At 40.6% G+C, this 25,327-nt stretch overlaps 2 protein-coding genes across 3 annotated transcripts; both read right to left on the bottom strand.

The window, feature by feature from the left end:
- Positions 1-1,694: 1,694 nt before the first annotated feature.
- Positions 1,695-12,713, bottom strand: LOC147179489 (XK-related protein 7-like). Its single transcript, XM_086067114.1, has 3 exons — positions 12,127-12,713; positions 6,989-7,188; positions 1,695-3,651 (listed from the first exon to the last, which is right to left on the bottom strand). The coding sequence occupies exons 1-3, from the start codon at positions 12,669-12,671 to the stop codon at positions 2,702-2,704; spliced, it is 1,695 nt and encodes a 564-aa protein (XP_085923240.1). The 5' UTR covers positions 12,672-12,713; the 3' UTR covers positions 1,695-2,701.
- A 1,845-nt stretch (positions 12,714-14,558) lies between these two features.
- rap1aa (RAP1A, member of RAS oncogene family a) lies at positions 14,559-24,808 on the bottom strand. 2 transcript variants are annotated; one of them, XM_086067116.1, is made up of 9 exons: positions 24,733-24,808; positions 23,531-23,648; positions 20,750-20,837; positions 17,713-17,781; positions 17,252-17,308; positions 17,018-17,158; positions 15,853-15,996; positions 15,640-15,772; positions 14,559-15,112 (listed from the first exon to the last, which is right to left on the bottom strand). In XM_086067116.1, the coding sequence occupies exons 3-8, from the start codon at positions 20,804-20,806 to the stop codon at positions 15,686-15,688; spliced, it is 555 nt and encodes a 184-aa protein (XP_085923242.1). In that variant the 5' UTR covers positions 20,807-20,837; positions 23,531-23,648; positions 24,733-24,808; the 3' UTR covers positions 14,559-15,112; positions 15,640-15,685. The 2 variants fall into 2 exon arrangements, with proteins under 2 accessions (XP_085923242.1, XP_085923243.1); XM_086067117.1 differs by lacking the exon at positions 23,531-23,648 and having other exon boundaries at positions 24,733-24,797.
- Between the last annotated feature and the right edge of the window lie 519 nt (positions 24,809-25,327).

The following is a 25,327-nucleotide window of genomic DNA, read 5'->3' as shown; positions in this document are numbered from 1 at the left end:
CTAGTCATGCAGACAAAAAACAAAGTGTCAGGAATTTGCAGCGGTATTAGGACTTTTTCCCCGCACAGGATAAACCAGTGAGTATTGTTATATTTTCTAAGTGAGCACCATTTGTTTTCAAATATGGTTTCCTTAATGTGTTTTAACACTGCCACACTGATCAATGGCATGTATTGAAAAAAAAAAGAAAAACAGCACCAAGTGATCGATTCATTTAAGTCAGCACTCTGTGACAACGTCAAACCTATTTCCTGCATTTTGTCCCAACGGAAAAAGAGGGCAGCACGTCAGGTAAACACATTGCTCTTTATTCAAGCAACAGACTTCATGATATTGTCTTCACCTTCTCATTTAGCGCAACAGTCCGGTGCGACCAATTTAAGGCTTTTTGATTCTTGCTTTGCATTTGAGGTGCAGTTCCTCCCAAGCTTATTTGAAGTGACACGGCGTGCTTGATGATACGTGACCGAGTCTGACAGTTAGGCTGTTAAAGGTGCTGGATGGGCTGTTGACTGATTTAAATGCCTGGACAGTGTTGTTTACAATAAAACTGCCTTATCCCAATGACACAACTTGAAATGGACTTAAAAGTTGGTTTCCTAAACTCACTTTTTCCTTGCATGGAGACGAAAACAAAGAACCCTGATGAAATATACCAAATATGCCTTAGCCATCACTTCTGCTATTCTCTGTGGAAGTCACCGCGGTGTCTGCAGCTAAAACTTGACATTATTTACGCAACAAAATATGGATACAGAACAAGCACCGACGGCTCTAACGTTCTCATTTCATTTACATGGCAAATCTGACCTGTTGGCTCTTCTCCATCACATGGACATTACCCCCTCAATAATGTGCTTATTTTCACCCAGGCCGCCGAATATTCACACGAGATTACAGAAACGTTCTAGCTCACCTCAACAATGACGCAGGAATGTTTTTCTATCCCGCAAAAGGCATAGAAACGCTCAAGTCATGTCACAAACACGTTTCCTACTGTTTTTACATTCAACTCTGATGTTGCGTTGAAGCCCCGCCCCTCCACATTTGAAAGCGACCATTCCTTCAACATGAGTGCCAGCTTTGAAAATGGTGATGATCACTACTGGTGCAGTATTTAAAAGTACAGTACAGTGGGAGTGTCTCGCCATGGTGTTCAGTGATGTTTCCGTTCTAGCTGCCGTTGTTGGTAATCAGACGCGTTGAAGGCGCGCTTTACATTGCTTTAAGCCACTTGTTCTTGTTGCGTAATGCCGCCCTCACCTGAGAAATGTACAAACCGTAGTATGCACCGTCATTGACAACATTTGTAGCACTTTGCATGGGCAAATGCACTTCGTCAAGTCACTGCGGAGATGAACAGACTGTTGTCACATCGCGTCACAACCTGAAAGGGGAAGTCAACCCAAAAGGTTTTTCTTGACAATAATATGTTCTTTGCAGCCCCGCTAACCTAAATATGGTATTCTGGTTAACATTGCGTTAGTGGAATGTGAGTTAAGAAGCAAAATCCAGCAGTTTTGATCAATATCGGAAGGCGGCGGCCATTTTGCTATTTGCTGTCGAGTGAAAATGACATCACAGTTGCTCAGGTCTCAGGTAACAACCAATCACAGCTCATCTTAAGGAAAAAAGGTGAGCTGTGATTGGTCGTTGCCTGGGCCCTAAGCAACTGTGATGTCATCTTCAGTCGACAGCAGGTGGCAAAATGGCTGCCCCGAAATGGATGAAAACGGCTGGATTTTGCTTCATATTCAACAAATGTAATATTAATAAGAATGTCATGTTTATACTAGTGAGGTCACATATGACATTATTGTCAAGAAATGTTTAACGTTGACTTCCCCTTGAAATGCAATATAATCTTTACAGATTTTACTTCAATTGACTGCCTCTAAACTTTTGAATAAACACTTGTCCAACTTTGCTATGTTTCAGTACATCCATCCATCCATCTATCCATCTATCCATCCATCGCAATGCTATCTCTTGCTCCTCTTTGTGTGCTCACTGTGCTACGTATCTGGAGCCTCCCCCTTCCCTCTTCTGCTTAGTGTGGACACTCAGCCACTGCCACACATCCTGACCAATCACATGCTCAGTGGCCACTTCCTGTTTGAATGATGTGAAAATGTCAATAGCATGATGGAGAAGACTGTTTAAAAGCAATTCTACAAGCAGCTGCAGCTGATTCAGAACGCTGCGGCTCGGGTTTGACCGGAATAAAGAGATCAGAAGTTATTACTCCAGTCCTAAAGGCTTTACACTGGCTCCCAGTCAACTGTAGAATTGATTTTAAGATTCTGATACTGGTCTATAAATGACTGAATGGTTTGGGTCCTAATTGAATATAAACTTAGGTGCTGAGGTCTGCAGACTCGGGTCAATTAGTGGCGCACAGAGTTCAAAGCAAACACGGTGAAGCGGCATTTAGCTGTTGTGCTGCACCCAAATGACATAAGTTGCCAGCAGACGTGAAATCAACCAGAAAATGTATTCGACTGTTGAGAATTTTGTCTCCTTGTTGGAAAACATCAATTTGTCAGTGAAACATTGAAAATTGGACAAGTGCCTTCAAAATTTTAGAGACAGTCAAATGACCTTCCCAAGTCAACCTTAATATGCACCACCACTGACAACGACATAGCACTTTGCATTAGCAAACAAATGTGTTCAAGTCACTGTAGAGAGTCTCATCATGTCACACCGTGGTCTCATACTCCATCACTTCTTTGGGCGTGCCCAGGCATCGGTACTGAATCCGTGGCGCAACCGGAGCGGCGCTCTCCAGCACCAGGATGGTTTTGCGCAGCCTCCGGTCAATGTAGTGCGCGTCCCAGGCGGGGTAACTCTTCCTGGGCAGGTCTATTCGGATGACAGGCCCCTCTGTCCTGGGCGTAGGCTGGCGAACTGGTGCCCGAGGTCCCCGAGGCGGTCGCACCTGGAACACATCCCCGTCCATCCCGGACCCCTGCTCTCTGTCTTTAGTTCTCTGCAAGGTCCTGGGGGGGCTGCTCACCACGTCGGGGGGGAGGCTGGACGTCGGGGACACCAGCGCCTCCGCGGCCGCCTGCTTCTCCACCACGTAGCCCCACCCCGAAACGGGGCCGTCCGGGTGGAGCAGGCAGTAGTAAACAAACATGAAGAAGGTGCCCAGAGCGTAGCTGCTGGCCACCACGCACACCATGACCACGGCGTAAAAGTCTGAGGAACGAGGGCCGCGGTATAGATACCAAATGGTGGTGAGGGCCACATTCTCAATGAACACCGTCAGAATGTAGGTGAGCATCCTGCAGCGAGTGCGGCCCTCCTTCACGCTGAACCAGCAGAACACGTACACAATGCCCACCATCATGTTGTAGATGATCTCCTCCCACTTGGACATGCAGAAGTCTGTCTCGCCTTGAATGATCCAAAAGGTCATGATGCACCAGTGCGCCACGATGAAGATGCCAAAGTACAGCTGGAACACGGAGGCGAAGAGAGCGAAGGCGAGAGCTCGGGCCCCGATGGTGAAGAGATGCCACAGGATCTGAACCATGACTGCCTTATAGCTCATGGGGAGCTTATCATCTCTGGAGTCCCTCAGGACTTTCTGATAGGAGGCCACCATCCAGGCCAGGGACATCAGAGAGGCGGACGCTGAAAGCCCTGAGGAGGTATAAGAAGTAAGAATAGAATGGATGATGAGCACTGCTGACATTTTAAAGTAAACCGCTCAAAAATAAATAAATGAAGCACAAGATTAGGTTCAGCATTAGCGTCCCTGCACATGTGCGAGCATATGGAGGACCAAAACTGCCAAAATGAAAAATAAATAAATGACTAAATAAATAAATGACTAAAAGTGAAAATAAAAACAGATATAAAAAATATAATTCGGAAAAAAAGAAAGAAAAAAATATATATAAATGGAAATTGGGAAAAAATAATTTTTTAAATATATATATATACATAAATAAATATTTTTTTGTATTTAATTTTTGAATCATATTTTTATATTCATTTTTATTTTCACTTTTATTTATTTATTTAGTCATTTATTTATTTTTAATTTTGGCAGTTTTGTTCCATACTGCCAGCTCAAAATGTTATTCAAATGAGGGGGTGGTCCTGGGTTGGACTCCGACGTTGCAAAGTAAACTATTTTTCATTGGTCGAGAGAGCGTCTGCGAACAAGGAAGTCTCCTCGGCTTGCATTGGAGAGCTCCAACAATGGACGACTATCTGGTTCACTGTCATCTCGACTTGTTGTCGAGCATCTCAAGTCGCAAGTTGTGGTGACAGTGGACAAGATAGTCGTCCATTGCTGGAGTTCTCCAACGCAAGCCTGCGAGACTTCCTTGTTTGCCGACCCGCTCACTCGACCAATGAAAGGCAGTTTTTAATGGCGGCGTTCAACCCAAGACACGCCTAGGACCACCCCCTCATTTGAATAACATTTCGTCCTGGCAGTATGGACCAAAACTGCCAAAATTCAAAATAAATAAATGAAAGTGAGAATAAAAACGGATATAAAAATTATAATTAAAAATGTAAAGACAGATGTATTCATATATATACATAATATATATGTAGTTGTTTTTATTTCAATTTATATATTATTTTTGGTAGTTAATTTTTTTAAACTGAATTTTCTAATAATATTTTTTATGTCCGTTTTTATTTTCACTTTTAGTCATTTATTTATTTATTTAGTCATTTATTTATTTTGAATTTTGGCAGTTTTGGTCCTCCATACGAGCATGCTGAGATGGCGGGAAAAAGTCAAGCCATAGATACAGTGGTACCTCGAAGTTCAAACGCCACAAAGGTTGTAAAGTTTGGAGTGGGGCAAAAAATGCACCCCAAAGTTCCAATCATCATCTTATCCACAGTTAGAAACAAAATAAATGATCTCACCAAATCAAACCTGTCAGTGTTAAAGTCCCTACCAAAGTCAAAATAAATATGTCGTCTAAATTTGACACACCACAAAAAAACGTTTGCTGTGGTTTCATTGTTTCTACCAAAGCCGGCCCTAACTATAGTACATTGCCTATTGGGCAAGCCAGCTGTGTTTTCTTCTATATTACTTAAGGCCCGACCAATTAATCGGTCAATATTAGTAGCTCTTTTAAAATTTCTCGTTGTGTGTGTGTGTGTTTTTTTTACACATTACAACATAAGACAGACATAATGACATTCAACCATCTTTGTTTTAAAGTTAAACAAATACTAAAAGGCAAGGTATTGTAACACGTCATTAAGGGACCAAAAAATAAGTTATTTTATTCATTGCTGTATATTTTTTAATTAATCGGCCAATTAATTGGTTCTGCCACAAATTAGAATCCACACTTGCCTCAAAAAACCTAGATTGGTTGGGCTCTTGTGTTCATTTTTAGTCTGCTGACTAGATATTTTGTGCCTTCCAGTTGGTTCTATGGAACAAATGATTGCCAAAATAATGAAAATTTAGCTTTGAACGTCAAACAATTTACTGTTCAAAACTTTGAGGTACCACCAAGTACAAAGCGCGTGTGCAAGAGGTTATGTTATGATCACCCTTTGTGGTTGGTTGGTTAGTTAGTTCGTTAGTTTCATCAGGATCACACAAAGGCTACTTAACTGATTTCCATGACACTTTGAGGTGGGTAGACACACAGAACCCATTTAATGTCAGTGGAGATCTGGATAAAGGTGCAGATCGAGGAATTTATTTTCACTTTTTGTCCCGTGTGCATGAACTGAAATGTCAACCACAGGAACAAAAGGGCACCGTTCATAACTTCTTCTATTGGGTGACATATTGGGTGAGTCAGTAGATACCAACTCCTAAAGACAAACTAACTGAAATATGGCAATACTGCAGTGGTGGGCCAACATAATTAGAATATTTGCGCCGAGAAATTGTCAGCATTTATTCCGACACTTCCAGGAATGTCAAACTCGTAGAAAATAATGGTAAGCCAATGTTTTAGTATACTGTGCAACTATTGTCCTATTTATGTTGCAGCAGAATTTGTTGAAAATAATTTTTTGCAATTTTGGTCTGCCAAAATGAAAAATAAACAAAGTAGACATGATGTATTTGATTTAGCGGGCCACATAAACTGATGTGGCGAGGTTGGATCTTGAGTTTGAGTTAGCTGTTGCCGATGCATTTCTGTTGGCTGCATTTGGTTCCTGCAGTTTATGGGCGGTGCAAATAAAAAGTCTACACTCCTTTGTGCAAATAACAGGTTTTGGTGATACAAAAAAATGACAACAGAATAAATATATTTAACCTCTTTTTTCCACTCTAACTAATTACTTCAGGCTTCTGCTAGAAAGTTAGAAATATGGCATGAAATGCCACACCAGAACTTTATTTGGAATTAAGCATGCCCAGTGATAAGAGGGTGTGCACACTTTTGCAGCCACATTATTGAAGTTCTTAAATTTTACAACCACTCCAAAAAATCCAAATAATTCTTCAATTGACCTTTACAGTTTATAGGCCACATTAATGGTGGGGAAAGTTTTGAAATTATTTATTTTGTTCTCATTTCTTTTTTTCTTTTTTTTATATCAATAGCATTTGAAGAGGGCTGTGTAGACTCCACTGTAAATCCCGTCAGATTTTAGCCTCTAGATTTGATCTGCCCATCGCCTTCAGAATCATTATATTATGGAATTATTTAAGCAATCCGATTTCAAATTTGCCTCACAGGGCCAGCTAGCAAGCTCACAACAACATCAGCATTTTCCCATCCTCTCATATTTGGTCAGAGCAAAACTGTAACATGTTGAGCAAGTTTTATGCATTTGTGAATGTTTGAATGGAAACCTAACCCTAGAAATGGAATACAAAAATTGATTAAGTCGGGTTAGTCCCCACAGAAGGCCCGCCACTGCAATACAATACGTGTGTGTTTATTTTTTTAAATCTTAATAATTAATAGCGCACTCTAGCGAATGCAATTGTAATAGCACAACTCAGAGTAACGCGAAGGCGCTCGCTCACCCTGAAGAGGCAGCACGTCACCGGTGACGATCATGATGGAAAGCTGCAGCACCAGCTGGGGGGCGCTCTTCAAGAAGGACTCGAGCAGACGGAGGATGCTGATGTCGGCGCTCTCAAACATCATACGCCAGTAGTAGTGCCGCCGCTCCGGCTCCCTGTGCCAGCGGCTCTGCACGCCCAAATACAGGGCCCGGACGTACCTGCGGGAGATATCGTTCACGTGACGTCATTTGTTTGGATTGCCCAAAGTGAGGATGAACACATTTCGAGTGTGCGCCGTCAGTTGTGTTTGACAAAACGCTGCGTCTGGCTCCTCTGGGATTTCTACAGAGAGTGAACTGAGCAGCTGTGAGCTTTTAATTTTAGCGCACACATCAGAAGGGAGCGCGTGGAGCTTTTGTGCGCTTGAGTCGGACGGCTGCAAAAACAGCAAGGAAACAAAATAAAAGCACTCAATCTAGTTTGGGGATTGAACGTTAGGCTCAGTGCAAATCCCTTGTTGACATGGAGCCCCGCCCCCACCCTCGCTTTGATGGTGACCTTCTGCCACGAATACGCCTTACGCAAACAGCATTCAAACTAAATGTTTTTTTTTCCTTTGGATGTGGAGGCGTCGGACGCATCCGAAGAGCCTGATGTCACCAGCATGCTCAGTTTAACCACGAGGGAGTCTGCTTCCTTCTGTTGTTCTGCTTCCCGCTACACAAATTGCACCTCGGGGATGAAATGTGTAAAAGACACACAAACACCACCACAATCTGGCGAGCGCGGACAATTACGCACGCGTTCTCATTCTCAAGCCTTAAGTGTCAAGAATAGTACACTTCCTCTGGAATGCTTCGTGACACACAATTACAATAATGTGATCGTCCCTTGCCAGTTTTTTTCATGATAAATGCCAACTTGTGCAATAGAAAAGTACTGAATTACGTGTAAGAAATGACCCTCTAGCATTGGAAGAGTTATGGTCGGCCTTCGATTCCCGGTGTACTGCCGCGTGGAGGTGATTAGCCGAGGCGAGCTGAAAGTATCACTGCGCATGCGCTAAGCGCCCGTTTGTCGAGGCCATCGCTGCAAAGGCAATGAAATGAATGAGCCGAAGTCCTTTATTTGCAATCAAATGAGTTTTAAATAATGGATAAATAAATATAAACACGCTGGGTACTTTTTTTTTTTTTTAGGAAACAGCCTAAAGCTCGATACAACAGCCTGCCGAGCGGAACCGACTTAATGCGCACGCGCAGACCTGACGGGATAAACAACGGGTAAACTGAGACCACGCCCCGCTCAAATCTCAACCGTCAATCAAACGGATGCTATTCCGTTTGCGCCATTACATAGCCTAATTAGGCTACATGTTTCAGTTTTTTTTTTTTTTACATACTTAATAAAGTATAAAGTCTCTGGTGGCTGGACTACGGTACAGGATATCGCACCAGGTCATTGCAGTGCATTTCCACAACTTGACAATGAGGCGCTCTAAAGCAGCCACACCAGCGTGAAGCCCGGTCCACACGCTGGCTGTCAAGTTTTTTGTTGTTGTCAAGATTGATTGAACAGTGTGAGATGTTCAAAGCCTTTGAAATATGTTTGTATCCTTCTCCCGCTTTAAATCTGTCCACAACTTTTTCCCTGACCAGCCAGTCTGCGGTTCACAAACGCTCTCCATCGAACCTGGCTCATCTGGAGCTGTTTTGCAAGGAGGGCAAACATTTCAGCCTCCCGATGTGCAAAACTGGTACCCCAAAAGCCTTGAACCTGTAGCCTAATTTCAGCAAAAGGGGGTTCGACAAAGTATTAATTCAGGGGGGATGAATACTTTTGCACACTCCATTCAGTTTTTTTGTTGTAAAACAAGTTTGAAGTAAGATATCCACTATCTTTCACTTCACGATTGTGTTCAACTTTCACATGACATTTAAATGAAATATATTTATGTTTGCAGCTGTGCAGTGCCAAAATAGTGAAAAACTCAAGGGGGATGAATACTTTTGCAAGGCGCTGTAGCTAGCTAGCTAACCGCAAGTTACAATTGCTTCTCTGCGCAAAATCAAGAGAACTTCACAAAAATGTACACGACCTATTTTTTTTAGGCTATATTGCTCAGCTATATTGGGTTGTGTATGATTGATGGATCAATCTTCAGTTCACAGCTGAGGGTGAAACAGGAAGGTAATCCTCTTAATGGGCACACGTGCTGGACTGCAACAAACGGAGCCCGCACCATTGCTTTAATGGCAGTACCGGTAATTCAGCTTTTTAATGTGTTGCTGGACACACACACACGCGCACACATCTCCCGGAGGAAGTAGGGATCAATATTGGGCTGTCTATGTAGACGGAGATGCAAGCTCGACAGAGAGCGAATCACAGGGACTGCTTATGTTCATTCCAAGCAATTGATTTGCATCTTATTTCATCATGCAACACATCATCGGATGAAAGAGCATCCAGCTGGCCGGGTTGTCTGACAGCCTGCCGCCACACAAACGCCCTCCACCGGCCTGGCGGCAACTCGGGCCTGTCGAAAGCGATCAGGGCGCCCGGAGTTTGAGTACCGCCTCTGCTATCTGACTGGGCTGCTGACCCACAGACCTACTAGCAGCCTCGTGCGGGAGGAAGCGTTTTGTTTTCATCTCGCCGCACGCCGGCCCTGAGAGTCAGCAAGTTCCACCTCGAGACACTTAAAAAAGGGCGTTGGTATGAAAGAGGGAACGGCCCAGACATGGCAGGAAAACTGAGAAGTCATTGACATCTCCTGCTGGATCGTTCATCTTTCCCACACCAACACCATCATAACCAACTTAATAAGACTAATAGCCACGTCGGTTAGTGAGTTTATATGAACATTTTTGTGCCTCGTCAAAACACTTTGAATAGCAAAACTGAGCATCACACATTCTTTCTGATAATTGAACCCCCGAGATGGTCCCAAAACCGTTGTGGGGAGGAAAGCCATGCTAATTGCTAAAATAATCTGAGCTAGTTTAGCAATTAGCTGCTCAAAAATAGCTCCTCAAAATGTTAATGTTGCTGCTCAAATGAAGTCATTGATTAGCAAAATTGCTCTCACAAAAAAAATAAATATATATTTTGAGTCTAGCAGCGGAACCTCTGAACTTTTAATTTGTTCCTTGGCTCCATTCACGTTTACAAACTGAGGTAATGTTTCACATACAAATGAATGGAAATGTCATTAATCCATTCCAAGACCAGAACCAGAATTGACGTAATAAGCGAATCAAATACAGCAGGCAATTAACACACAAACACTATGTGATTAACCCTCACACACATAACCAACTCACTATAACAGAAAAACTGCGCTATAGAGATCCGGACGTCACGTGACTATTTCTCTGATATATATGCGCGAGGTAAACATGTTGGATTGGCGATGAAGTGTCAGGAGTGCTGCTACATAGAATTACCTCCTCTTTTGCCTTTTAGTGCTTTCAAATCTGATCATACAAAAAGGCTTTACAAGTTTGTACAATCTGGATTTATTTCCCCTTTATTTGTGGTCAAAATGCCATCTGAGTTAGCAGTTTCACACAAGTCTTGCAGTGTTATTTATGTACGTTAGCAACCTAGCAGCTGCTAATTCGGCCGCAGTCGCCGTCATTTATACCGTAAAAAGTCTTCTTTATAGTGTATTTATATAGCCCTTAATCACAAAAGACTCTCGAAGGGCTTCACATGCCCACAGTTGACAAATATTAACGACGTCCTCTGATCGAACCATATTACTGAACCAGCAACAACAACATGGCACGCTTGTCAAGGAACTGGCAAATGTAGCTATATTACAAATTGAGGAAACGAGTGACAGGGAAACATTCGGCCACAAAGCCTCACTAATGCTAACACCAGCGATCTCTCGTAGCGAAGTGGAACCTGGGAAGACTTTCATCTCTTACGGTGGGGTTGACACTTATTGTCTAGGACTGGTACCTCCTTCTTGGGCCTGCTAGCTAGCCATTGCTAGCATAAAGGGAATGCTTCACTGTCTCCGCTGTATCGACTGAGGCTCAAGTTTTTTTGTTTTTTTGTTTTACCAGTCACCTATTTTATGTGACATTGAGTATTGACAAAAAGGCTATAAAGTAGTCCGACATGATTTTGTTTTTTTTAGGCAGATGCGGATTCTAGTATTTGTCAAACATATCATGCAAGTTGCTCACTGGCGACCCCTGGCCGACAGTGACTAAGCCGAGAGACAGTAAAAATAAAATTACATTTTTTTTGGTCCCTTAACTCTTACAACAATGAAGATGTGAAATATTGACAATTCCGAATTTACGTCACAAGTCAAAATGGCGGCCTTAGTCAGTTAAATGACGCTCTCCGCTCATTGGAAAGCATTGGACTTTGGATCATTGTAATTTGACTTGTGAGGATTATTTTGATTGGAAAATGTGATGAAATTTTGTTAGACCATAACAATGCCTGGTTTGTATAGTCACAGGCAAAAAAAAAAATACAATATGCCATTTGTTTTCACTGTAAAGGAAGCGTTTGGATTGCGGAAATATCAGAAATGCCCGGATGTTCGCAATTGCAGATAAGAATTGATTGCAAAATGTTAGTAGCCTATCTGTTAAACTTTACAACAGAAAGAAAATGGGCAGGAATGGGACGGTTGGCAAAAATCAGGGAAAAAACCCCTGCTGAGAGCTACAAGTAATATTGACAGATTAATCTGTTGGGCCCACTAGTGCAGTTTGATTTGTGATGATATTCACTGGGATGGACTTGTCCTCATATTAATGTTCCAAGGAGAGAGAAAAAATAGTAGCCATTGAGCTGTTTCCTAGTATGCCTAATAAGTAATGTGTAGATAACTGGTGAACAATTGTTACTCACCAACATGCAGCACTAGTAGCACGCCAAAGTTGTTCTACGAGCGTGCAGAAATGTCATACAGTCATGAAAAACCAAAACAAAAATAACCTTCTAGTACGACGTGCCATAATTCTACGAGTGCGTTGAATTGTCTCACTATAAGGACAAAGAGCTTTGGCTTTAAGCTATGGAGTAAATGCTCAAACGGCTTTCCATTGATGCCCAAGTCAAAACACACGCGCACAAAGGGTTGGCCGGGGTGTATCGTTTCACCACACCTGCTCCGCCCTTACCGCCACACTTGTGCCAGCTGGAGGATGTGAACGACGGCCTGGAAGAGCCACACGAACACCCTGCAGCATCCCCGGGTTCGTCCCCCGGCGGCCGGCCCGGGCAGCATCCCGGCCCCGTCCGCGGCGGTGCGGCCAGCGCCCAGCTCCCCGCCGTCCTTGGCGCTCAAGTCGCTCCCATCCGCCCCGGACGACGCCGCCACCATGGCGGCCGCAGCCGTGCCGCTCTCCGGCGTATCGGAGAAATCGTAGGCAAACCATCGGAAGCTCAACACCTGCACCACCACGGAGGGTACGATCACAAAGACCAGAGTCAGAGCAAAGCGCCAGTACTCCTTCCGGAGGTAGTAGTCGGCGGTCAGCCACAGGTCTGAGGCCCCGTCCGAGAAGAAGACCAAAAGGGCGCCCAGGGTCCAGCAGCAGTCCGCCGGGGAGTAGCGCTGCTCGGCGTGGAGGCTCTGCGGAGGCCGCCGGTCCGGCCTGGAGAGACAGTCGGCCGGGATTTGGGCTCGCGGAGAGACGGCTGCACCGTCAGATTTCGCAGCCATGTTTGTCGGAGGGGAGAGTGAGTAGTAGGGGATGGGAAAATGATGGAGAGGGAGGAGGGGTCGCGCAGCTTCGGGAGAGATGTGTGCGGAGGGAGGAGAAGAAGGGAGGGACAGTAAAGATGAGGAGTAACCGTCGCTCATCGATCAGATGGTGTAATGCTTCGAATGATGGGAGACATTTCTACATGCAGGGACTGCTCAGACGAGAGGGATCGGGGGATTTAAATTTAAAACTGACAGATGGGACAAGCAATTCGCAGATGAGGTATGAAAAAAAAAAAAGGAAAAAAAGGGCAAATGTACCTGCGTCTAAAGCATTTTATTTTTTATTTTACCTCCTCTAGGGAGACCGGGGCTATTTGTATCACTTAATACTTTTATGTATTTCTTGGGATCAATACATCATATATAAATAACATGTATACCAGATGGAAGGCCAAAGTCTTAGGTATATTTTTTTGTATTCATGTCATTTTCATACCTTGTGTCAATGCAGAGTTACAAGCCATCAAATAGAGGGAGTGAACATGTGACATGTTGCCCCAACAATGGGTAAGTTGTCACACTAATGGGGTAAGATGTCACACTGGATTTTGCAACTAATAAAAAAAGGACAAAAATGTTCTTGTTGATGCATTTTTCATTGGCCCATTTTTTTGCATATGTGACAACAAACCCTAGAATGACAGAGACAAGTTGCCCCAAACTATCATGTTGGCTAATTATTGCGCTAGTTTAGTTAGCTTAAAACAGAGCAGTGACTGAGGCATGACAAGATGCCTAAATCTATCCTCTAACGAGTCCACATGATTTGCTGCTAGAATTTGTCTATGTATGACGCCTGTTTCAAAATATATGAAGTTAATTTTTTTTTACTTTGGGTTGTGCAAAACGGATAACTAGCACTCATGTCAGCTCACAATGTGCTATTCTCTTCTCAGAGAGTACATAACCCCTGACCATTTATACGAAGAAAACTAGTATTCCAGTTTTTCGTTGCGCCCTCTGGTGGAGGAGAAAATTGCATTGTGACAACTTACCCGTGATACAACTAGCCCTGATTTCCCTATATGTTCAGTACAGGTAAGTGTTCATGGGTCAATGTGACGCTACATTTTTCGCCATTAAAAAAACAAAAACAAAATATGTTTAAAAATAATGTATAAATAAATTTTATTCTAACTTAAGACATAATGGACCAAAAATTAAGAGTAACATGACATTTTTTTCCCACGTACAAAAAAATAAAAAGTTAAGCACGGGTCAGTTTGACTTAAACATAAGAGGAGTTAACCAATTGTGGAGGAAAAAACAGCTAAATCAATGAAAAATATGTACACTGACCTTAGATACTATTCCACACTATATTTGATAGTACTACTGTACTACATAAAACATAAATAGAATTTAAAACGATCATTAATTTTTTTACACTTCTCCTTCAATGGATTTTACCATGCACATTGTTACATTGCTCATTCTGGTGTGCACGCCTTGGCCACCTGGGGGTAGTAATAAGCCAGGTACCAGCTTCTCAGTATGGCAGTTGTTCTTTGCAGATGATAAATAATTGAATATTGTACTGTTACAGTGTCTGCTTGTGTTGCTCCACATTTGTTCAAACATCAGTTGTTTTAATACTGCTGCGCAGATGCTAATCATTAGCCCGCATCGATAATATTTCTCATTGTGTAAGCTTTATTCCCGCAGATTTATGACTATGTAACATTACATAATGATCTGAGTTTCCTGCATGCACTGTTTTTTTTTTGTGGGTCAGATTTACCCATTTTAAAGTTAAGTTGTATCTTTAAATTTGACAGTTTCATTTCTAGGCTAAATATATTGACTATATTGGTAACAAACAAGCAATTTTAAACATCAGGACACAAATAAAATTTTAATCATTTCAAAAAAGAGAAACAAGAAGCAATATTTGAAGTGATTTAGTACAATATATTTTCATTTCCAGGACACAAAACAGAGGCAACCCTCCTTCCCACCCAATCAGTCTATAAAACATCAACGTCCTCCGCTTTAGTATGTAAAACAGAAGTTGAATATATTAAGTGGAACATGGAAGGCTTTCAGCTCAACATAAAACCAAGTCACTTAGGAAATATATTATTATCAAAGTGGGAGAGTAAGATAAAAACAATGATGCATTGTCATTGCCACTGTTAGTGCATAAATGTAAGAGGCCAACATTGAATAAAATGGACTTTAAGACAACACGTTAAATCCCAAACACTGCTCTCTTCTTATCCATGCTGACGCTGTGAAACATATTAAAAACAAAAAACAAAAAAACATAGTCCGATTTCAAAAAAGAAAAGAAAAAAAAGTAAAAATTAAAAACAGGATTTCCAAACATGTGGCGGCGACTCCTGCAATCTTTCAGAGAGGACATGGAATGTCGGCATGGTCCGCTACAAACAGTTCTTCACATGAAAGACAAAGTAAGTTTTCTTTTAGCCATTTGTGAGTCACAAAGAAAAGCTTAAAAAAAAAACATATTCATTTTGTTTCCAATGAGATTCAAATAAAACCAAGTACGATACGAGTTGAATTTGTTGTGTACCAATGCTTGCAACTCAAAACAATTGTATCTTAAATCATCAAATTTAGGGAAATTTAAATTGCCCTCCACCCAAAAGGTCAAGAATTATACAATTCCTGAATGCTGATTGATTTCAACATATTATCCTTGCACCTGCAAGAATCTCTCAGAACACAAGTAATGGACTGCACTTGGAATGACTGCGCAGTGGGTGGCAGTCTATAGAATGAGAAATTGGTCCAATTGATCCGATGTGCAACTTTGACATCAAGGCAATCATACTATATAACAGGTAAAGAAAACGACTTTTGAATATCTACCCACTGTCGTGACGACTAGGCATGAGAGGATTATACTCGGGGTGGAATGCATTTGCTTGGACTAAATGATATTTCAACAGCCACTCACCTGGCCTGGAGCCTGTATTTGTGAATGTGTGCGTGTGAAGGGGCGGTTAGAGAAGCGTGCAGCCTTTCTTCTTCTTTGGCTTCTTTTCCATTGGTGTTTTTCTGTTGATTTGTCGCACCAGATCATAGAAAATCTAAACGCATGGAAGTGAGCAGATCATGAAACTGCTGGGACCAAAGTTGCCGTATCGCTGTACAGTTCAGGTTAACTTACTTCATTCACGTTAATCTTTGATTTCGCCGACGTCTCTAAAAAGGCACAGTTGCTCCACTGACGGGCCAAGTTCTGACCCTGCTCCTTGCCCACCACGCGCTCATCCTCCAGGTCACACTTATTCCCCACCAGGATCATGGGGACCTGCTCAACCAATGGCAAATGTTTAGCTTTATGATTTGATTAAAAAAATGGGAATTAATTAGAGACACGCAAGCACATGCATGAAAAGCGCTGCTATGAATTAGTAAAATATTAACAGCAAGACGTTCATCCTCTCACTGGAGCCAAACATGAACACACACAATGAGATGCAGCTGACATTTGCAAGTCAGCACAGAATATGGAGCCCCCCTCCCCCTCACTGTGCTTCCAAAATACGGGGTCACCTAACTGAAGGGCTGATAAGCAGGGGTGTGTGCCCCCCCAAAATCAATTCTCATAAGAATTGCGATTCTCATTTAGTACGATTCAAAATGGATTTGAAATGTCCCAAAATCAATTATTTAAATCATTTGCTACCGTCTTCCCTTTGTTTGTGTGTGCCTTTATTGGGAGCGCTGGTCATGTTGTACCCGGTTTGGCCACTTAGAGGCAGTGTGGTTTCACGCGGTCTAATACACTGTTAAGTTGTAGCCACATTAGAGAGTAGAAAGAAAAAGTCACGATCAACTTATTCCAATAAAAGTTGTTTTTTTGCAGCGTGGAGATGTTCTTTTGAGTGATAAAAGTGCCGCGAGTAGCGCGCTAATTAGCATTAGCGAGTCAGACTGGAGTAGACCATTACGGTTCCTTGAATATCTATAAATTGAAGCAAAAATCATTGTCAATCAAATCATTTTGAATAAAAAAATCATTCTTATTCAAAAATCGATTCTGAATCGAATCGCACACCCAAAAATCGGAATCGAATCGTGAGACATTCAAAGATTCCCACCACAAACCTTTTCTTAAATGTGTGGGGACAAAGATGCACGCTTGTATACGAGCAGCAGACACAGTCCAATTGGTTATCATGCTGTGTATGTATAATTATGGCTTGGTGATAAATCTACTTGATCAAAAAATTCACATTTATTACATTGAGCGATTAAATTTTTTTTTAATTCTTATTTAATTTAGCAGCTTCCATAGTTCAAATTACAACTCGATGCATCCCACTCACGTCCTCAGTATCTTTCACTCGCAGGATTTGCTCCCGGAGGTCCTGCAGGTCGTTAAACGTGGACTGCGCTGTGATGGAGTAGACCAGAGCGAAACCCTGGCCGTTCTTCATGTAAAGGTCCCTCATGGCCGTGAACTGCTCCTATAGAGCACAACGCCGGCAAACACACGCACACACACACGTCGTCAACACACTTGCTTGGTTTGACTTTATGACGCGTGTGGCTTCACGTACTGTTCCAGCTGTGTCCAAGATCTCCAGCATGCATTGCTGCCCATCAACTTCCACTTGCTGCAGGAGAAAAACAAAGTCGTCGCCACCATCAGAAATAAAACGGTCATTTATAAAAAAAATTTTTTTTAGGTCAACACCTTTTAAAAGCAGTACAGCAGAAGGCTAAAAAAACAACAACGGTTAAACATTCTGAAGAGTCCCTTTCTTACTATTAGGAAATTGCTGAAATGAAATGATATAAAAAATAAATAAATAAGAATAAAAAAATCACATGAAATCTGACCACATGGGGACATTTAAAGTTTTCTATTTTTAAATACATGATATATATATATATATATATATATATATATATATATATATATATATATATATATATATATATATATATATATATATATATATATATATAAAGAAATATAACAAGGCTATTTTTAAGAAATTATGTATCTAGATTTTACCTTTCTGTAAGAGTCTTCAATTGTAGGGTCGTACTTTTCCACAAAAATTCCTTGCACAAACTGGACTGTCTGGAGTGGATGAACAAAGGTAAGTCATGATCACAGAATTACAACAATGTCAACATTTGACCAAAGACGGTCCCCTGCACTATTACAAGCATCACACTGATCATTTATGCCTCCTGTTTGAACGTATCACCGATTTGTATTGGCAGTTAGCATGGTTATTTTAGTTAACAAAAACAAATATTAAAAAAACAATTTCATTAACGACATAAAATAAAAACGAAAATGTTAAAAAAAAAAAAAAAGTGATAACTAACTAAAACAAAATTTTATGTTTACAAAACTAACAATATTTATAGTGAAAATGTCCTTTGTTTTACTCTTTGGTACTGTAATTAATTTAATGCATGAGCCTTTGGGCTTGATTTTTACGACGGCGTATTAAGGCCACGTATAAATATTTGTATTTTTTAGAGGGCGGGGGCAATAGTCTGAGAAAAAATTTGCGAGTTTATAAAGTGGCAAATTTGCCACTTTATATAGCAAGTATAAAACTTACGAGAAATACACGTAGCGTACTAATTGACTGTTTGTGCCAATACTTTTCAGTCGTGTTTCCAAACAAGGAGATCGTAATTGCTTTAGCATAGATTAACCATATGATGTCAAGCATTCATTCGCTCTTTGAAGCGTTGTGTACGACCACTGGCCAGCGACAAAGACGCCTCACTTTGCGAAGGTCCACACCCGGATGATCAAGCATTTAAGTTTAAATGTATATTTACTTGTACATTTATGTTTCCAGAATTATTGTTTACACGTTCATACATTAAAAACAATTTTTTTTTTTGCAATTATCTAAGTTGATGTTTCGAAGCTGCTGCTCTCCTTCATTCACTTGCATTTACCTATGGTATGCTAGCATCTGATTGGTTAGTGTTAGTCAGCTGATAGGGGATGAGGAAGTGGTGTCGCTCTGGCTGCTGTGAATGACGAGTAACGTTTAAATTTAAGAATGAATCAGTCTCCTTCCTGCCTTTTCATTTCATAAACAGTGTCCCATTAACCACCAACGAATCCTCACATGATTAGACTATAGCTACGCTTACGTGTATTTCTAGCAAAATTGGCACTTTATAAAGTGGCAAATTTGCAAGAAAAAAAACTTGTGAATTTGCGAGTTTATAAAGTGGCAAATTTGTGAGTTTTCTCTCGGAATATTGCCCCCGCCCTCTAAAAAATATATATTTATACGTGGCCCTAATAAGCTGTCGTAGATTTTAAGTATATTTATTTCAATATTAACCGGAATAAGGACATTTGAAAGTTTGTCACACAGAAGTGACGCCCTCTAGCAGCAGCCAATAGAAAAGCACCTTCAGATGACATCACTCCTTGGCGACAATTTTGCGTGCTTGACTCTTGCTTTTTCATTTAACTCAGCCCAAATGCAACGCTAGGTAAGAAATGTGTTACTTTTTTCATTTTATCAGGGTGTTTATTAAATATTGCGCACAAGTAATACACTTAAAAAAAACAAATGAACGAAAAATGAAAACTAATACTGAAACTAGAACTAAGTATTTTTTAAATAACTAAAACTAACAAAACCACCCTGAAAACTAATTAAAACTAAAATTAACTAAAATGCAAATTCCAAATCTAGAATAACCCTGGCAGTTAGTAGACTAACAGAGGGATGTGGTGGCTCTTTCTTCAAGGATGTTGACGTGACAGGAAAGTGTGGAAAGTGACAAGTTAGATTTTTTTTTAACCAAAATGTTGCCCCAGTTTTTGCGCATCTGCTCTGTTTTCTTACTAAACCCATATGACTCGGACAGCCATTTCCCGGAATCAAACCCTACACAAGCATCCCATGTGTATGCAAGACTTTGTTAAGTGGTCTCTTGCCAAGTGAACATCAGCGAAGAACAACCGCATTCAGCAGAAGCATTTAGAAAGTTTGTTGTACTTATTTATGGAGTGTGACTGTAAATTAAGCCCCACTAAAAGTTAGGAAGGAAAAGCACCATAGAATACAAGAAGGAACTTTTAGCAAAGAACGAAAATGGCAGATTTTCCTTCCAAACAATCAGTGCTCTTAACAATATTTATTTATCCCTTGCTAATGCCATTTATATTCTTAATTTTTTTTACATAATTTTTTGTATGATAAATGATCATTTCTGTTTGTCTTTTTTGTGTGTCTGGAAAGGATTAACTGGAATTTCCTATGGGAAATACTAGTTTAGTTTTCATATGAATTCATACTATGAATCAGTTTTAGTCAGCCTTTTTGGGGCAGATGTATCACAAAAAACAACGTTGCAGTGTATGTTATTGTATTCATTCGCAAGAGAAATTAACTCATTCACTGCCATTGATGCCTATAAATGTAAAAAATTAATTTGAACTATTTCTGTTAGTTTAACTCCCCCCCACACACACACTTTTGTTAACAAGAGTATGAAAACCTAGACTTTTTTTTTTAAATAATCTTTTTATAAAAAAAAGAAAAGAAAAAAGATTATTAAAAATTAGGGGCATCAGGAGATTAAAAATTTCAATTGTAATTAATCACATGACTAATAGTTAACTCACGATTAATCACACATTTTATATCTGTTCTAAATGTACTATACATTTTTTCTAGGTTTTCATACTCTTGTTAACAAAAGTGGAAAAAAGTTTTAAACTAATATGAATAGTTCAAATGATTTTTTTTACGTCTACAGCCGTCAATGGCAGTGAATGAGTTAACCCTCTAATAGAAACAGATTAAATAATAAATAGGATGAAAATAATTTAATATAAATAAAATATTTCATTTTAGATTGAAAACGCAATTGAAGAGTCACTCCGTTTTTTCCGTTGAACTGACGTTAATTACATGGAGAGGTTTCAGTAAAATTATTATTCAAGAAGATTCTTTGGACTCGTGTTCTTTCATAAATGTTTGTTCAAAAACAAATCACAGTTTAGTCCAGCAGTCAAATAAGACTAATGTGGCAGCATACAGTAAATCCCTCACCAGTGCAGACTTTCCCACGCCTCCTGAACCCAGGACCACTAGCTTGTACTCGCGCATGGTGGGCAACTTCAGTGTACACCACGAGGGTCTGTGAAAGGACAGAGTGTCAGTCAGAGGGTGCATGGATCCTGTTTAGCTGCAGGAAGCCCACTTCAGGTCCACGCAAAGAAAATCTGCCTTTTACAAGTGAAAACAAAACTGTTTTAATAATGCTAGTTTCCACCCAAAAGACGTGTTTTCAAGCCGACAACCATTTGGTTCTTTGAAAGCCACAAGACATTTCCGCAAAAGGAGCAACTGGTCAACAAGGCAGATGCAACAATGAACTTCAATGCTTTAAATCTCATTCTTGGCTAACAAAACAAGCTATTTCCCACCCACTGCCATGGGACTTGTGTCGTTATGGTATAGGGCGTTGCCTCTTTAAAAAAATAAAAATAAATAAATAAATAAAAATAAAGCATGTCAGATAGGAGTTAATGGAAACTTCAAAATAGTTTCTCCAAATGCTCTGCAAGTTCAAGTTAAAAAGTGTGACTTTTGTCGGCTAACAGCAAGAAATCTGTCATTACAAAATGGAGGACAATCGCCTACCATCACCTTTGTTAGCTTGACCATGTTAAGACAACACTGCAAAAGAAAGAACCAATTTACGTACACCTTATGATAATTCAGTAGTAACATGCCGTCTTTTCCCATCAGGGTTCATCACAACAAGTCATTCGTTTTTTTTTTTAGCACAGTAGTTTATGCCAAATTCACTTTCAGAAACAATCCATCCCCATTTAAAAAAATTTTTTTTTGTATCCGTGCTTAGAAGAGGCCAGGATTTGAACCGATGCAGTCTGCATGAAAGGCAGGCAGCATGTACACTACACGACACATGCAGCAACGTGACAAGACTTCCACAAACATGACAGTCTGACAAAATACTTGTCTCGTTGGAATGGTCATTTCAAAGCCAAGAACCCTGCACCAAGAATTTCGAAAATCAGACGACGGCTTCTGGAAAAACTGAGTTTTTTGTGCCTTTTTTTTCCTCCCCCAAAAACATTTTTGTGATATTACAAAAAACGACCTTTAAAACGGACTAAAATAGTATAACTTCATTCTCTCTCAAGAAATCTCCTTTACCCCATCATTTCGTTTGCCAATTAACAAGGATCAGCTAAAAATTTCCACATGCTTGTACAAGCCAGAGATCCCAGGGGTTTTCCAAATCGATGTGTCAAAATGACAATAACGTCTCTTGCCTTAAGAACTTGACTTTAATAGCGCAAACGGAAAATTATTCATGAGACGAGCAGTGTGGGCAGTAGTCTGGGTCATGTCCTTTCTTTTTTTTTCTTTTCCCCATCAGTTTATTTGTAAAGGGGATTTTAAATTGTAAAGTGCTCATTCAATGTTTTTAAGAAAAATGCACAAAGTTGCCCACTTGTCACGTTGCTGCTACCAGTGCTATTAGAGCCAAACTGAAAATATTAAGTACTGTCATTTTTTTTTGCACTGGTGGATAAGCCGTACCCGCACCGTTGTATTAGCCGCAGGGTCGAATGCAAGTGAAAAAAGTAACGGCTTAAAGTCCAGAAATGACGGTAATGATTTACAAGAATAAAGTTTTGTTTTTTTTAATCTGTAAATTTACAAGAAAAAAAAAAGTCTTAGTATTACAACTTAGTGTCAAATTGTAATTTGACAAAGCCCAAATATCGCTAGGGTGACAAAAGAAGAATATTATTCACCCGAGGGTCAAAAATGAATGTCACATTAATTAATCAAGGAGCAATATTACATAAATATTATTTACGGCAAATGCCAGTAATAGAGTGAGAGAGAGAGTGAGAGAGTGAGAGAGTGAGAGAGTGAGAGAGTGAGAGAGTGAGAGAGTGAGAGAGAGAGAGAGAGAGAGAGAGAGAGAGAGAGAGAGAGAGAGAGAGAGAGAGAGAGAGAGAAAGAAACACTTCAAACTCATTTCAGATCCTCTTTGAACAGATTAACAGTCCTGGGTCTTTGGAACCTTTGTCAAAAGTGGAGACAAACAATACAAAAAGCACTGTCACCCTCAGGCAGCATTTGCAATTCGAAGAGTGACGTGCGATGCGCCGCCAGAGGCCCACACGGACGGCTCCACGTGCAGCTCCACAATAGGCCATTGTGATCACACTACTCGAGAGCATGTACAAACTGAAAATGGAGATCGGAGGCTGCAGGCACCACTGGGACATTCAAATCATTCACGAGAGAGGTGAGCCGAGTCCACAAGAATGCGTTGGATTTAAAGCGCAAACGAAACATGTTCATGTTATTGCTGTTCAGATAATCAAGCATCAGATTGCATAGGTGTATTTTCAATTTAGTACAGTATTTTTGGCGTCAGGCTCTCCTCAGCTCCTATGGAAAAAAAATGTGGAGCAATTAGGTGGAAGCTCTTCACTAACAAATTAGTTCTCAAATCATTTAGTCGGCCAAATATTGCTTTGGTTCACGAACTACGCTTCTTAATATCCACTATTAGGAAGTAGCATGGGTGTTTTCCCCCCGCTGGCTGGTCTGCTGTTATTAGCACTCCCTCTCCTATCGGAAGTGCCATCTGACAACACAGCGACACCGCTCAGGAATTGAACATTTTCCAACTCGAGGCGTTGCTGCTGTGCTGTCAGGATGTTTTTGCTTACTTTTGTTTTGGGGCTCAGGTTTCCCTTGATGTGGTTTTAGATGTGTCCCATATTGCAAAGTGCAAGAAATTAAAAACACATGCGTGTTGGGAACAGATTAACATACTGTGTAGACAGCAGCTGCAGATGTCAACTCCCTCTACATCTGGGAGATCTTGGGCACACAGAGGACAGCGGCAGGTGCTGGGGGTCCGCAAGGGCCACAAAGTTCGTAGATGGTAGTCCTTCATCAGAAACGGGACCATTGATTGATTGATTGATGATGACATTACCGAATGAACAATACTGAGCTCTTTAAAAAAAAAAAAAAACCGGGACCATTTATTAAAACTCAACATAAATGAAAGGGGGGTTGTATAATTTACTGCTTTTAACGGAGTCAAAGTCAACATACAGTTGACATCTATTTATCTTAATCAATTCTAACAGAGTAAAATCGTCAGTACATCATGAGTGATTTGTCCAAAGTTTAAGTCTACCGGACAACGTCCTAAAAACATCTGATTAAAGCACAAGCGAAGTTGTACTTTTTCATATTTCAAGAAAGCATTTCTCCAAAAGGAAGGGTGTGGCTATTAGTTTCACAAACTTGCCCAGTGTTCGCAAAAAAAAATAAAAAAATCTCCAAGCGAGAAAGTCAGCATGACAACAGAAAGTGACTTTTGAACACCACCGAGGAGGAAAAACGCTAACTTTTGTGTGTTGCCGTTAAAATGAGTACAGTACTGTCCTAACTCGCAATTCGCTGACGAATGAAGATACGACTATAGCGAGTCGACACAGGATGTTACTGTGCACAAGGAAATAAGCAGTGTCGACTAACGCTGGATTCTCACAAAAAGAACAATTTAACAGGAGCTCCAGAGCCAGAACAGACATTTTTTCTCCGTTTTCACAACGACCTTACAAAAAAAAAAAAGTTGCTCCAACACCTCCGGAGAAGTTTTGAGGTAGCTATCCAAACACTAAGCAACAATGTGTACTATCCATGACAATAGTGTGGCGTGAATGTGGATTTCTGTCTAAAATAAGGCGACAAACAACGCGGAACCACTTGCCAAACGCTATTTTTTGCATCGCCAACAACTGTAGTTAATCATTAGCTTGACGTTAGTAACCCATCGAGCCTGCATGCTAATACACTTCCCCCGCAAGAATTGCTCGCCTGCGATCGAGGCGAGCCGGAGCTCGTTTTTTTCTGTCTCCCTTGGAGACTTCAACTCTCTTGAACAAACTACTTAAGTTGAACGTTGGCTAAGCATGTAACAAACTGTAAATTCTGCGCAGAAGCTTCGCAAAAACACTCACCTTGTTCCGCTGTGTGTTAAGTGTGTAAGTGTGCCCTAACCTAAATCACACTGGGCGAATGTGAATGTGCGGAAGGATTAAAACAGGCGGCCGTTGATTGGCTCAAGATCAGCCAATCACAGCGCACCATGTTCAGGCACTTGTTTAAATTCCATTCATTATTTTGGTTTATTTCAATAATGCCTGCAGGACTTGTATTGCAACGTATAGTAAGAAGTAGCAATGAATGAATGAATGCTCAAGACGTCGGATGCCATCCACTTATGAAATATAAACCATTAGTATTAGTGTGTCTGATAATTGTATATGCTTACAAATGGAATGAATGCTTACTTTTATCAATAATATACTGTAATGCACAGTGCAGTGTTAAAGCGCACGATCAGAGACATAATGTTTGCATCAATACTGTATGTCACAAAAAATATGTAAAGCTGTGGGAGGAAAAAACAGACTTTGTTCTTAAAAATAAATAAATAGTTCTTCTTTTTTTGCAAACGACAAATATTGTGCTTGGATTTTAGTATTTATATTTTCAGAAGCCGTACAACGGCAAATAAGACTCAGACGTGCATATTTGTGCAGTGAGTGTCGG

Source organism: Leptonotus elevatus, chromosome 2 (genome assembly GCF_054856555.1).
Source record: "Leptonotus elevatus isolate MCC_2025b chromosome 2, RoL_Lele_1.0, whole genome shotgun sequence".
NCBI lineage: Eukaryota > Metazoa > Chordata > Actinopteri > Syngnathiformes > Syngnathidae > Leptonotus > Leptonotus elevatus.
This window is presented reverse-complemented; position numbering and strand designations above follow the sequence as displayed.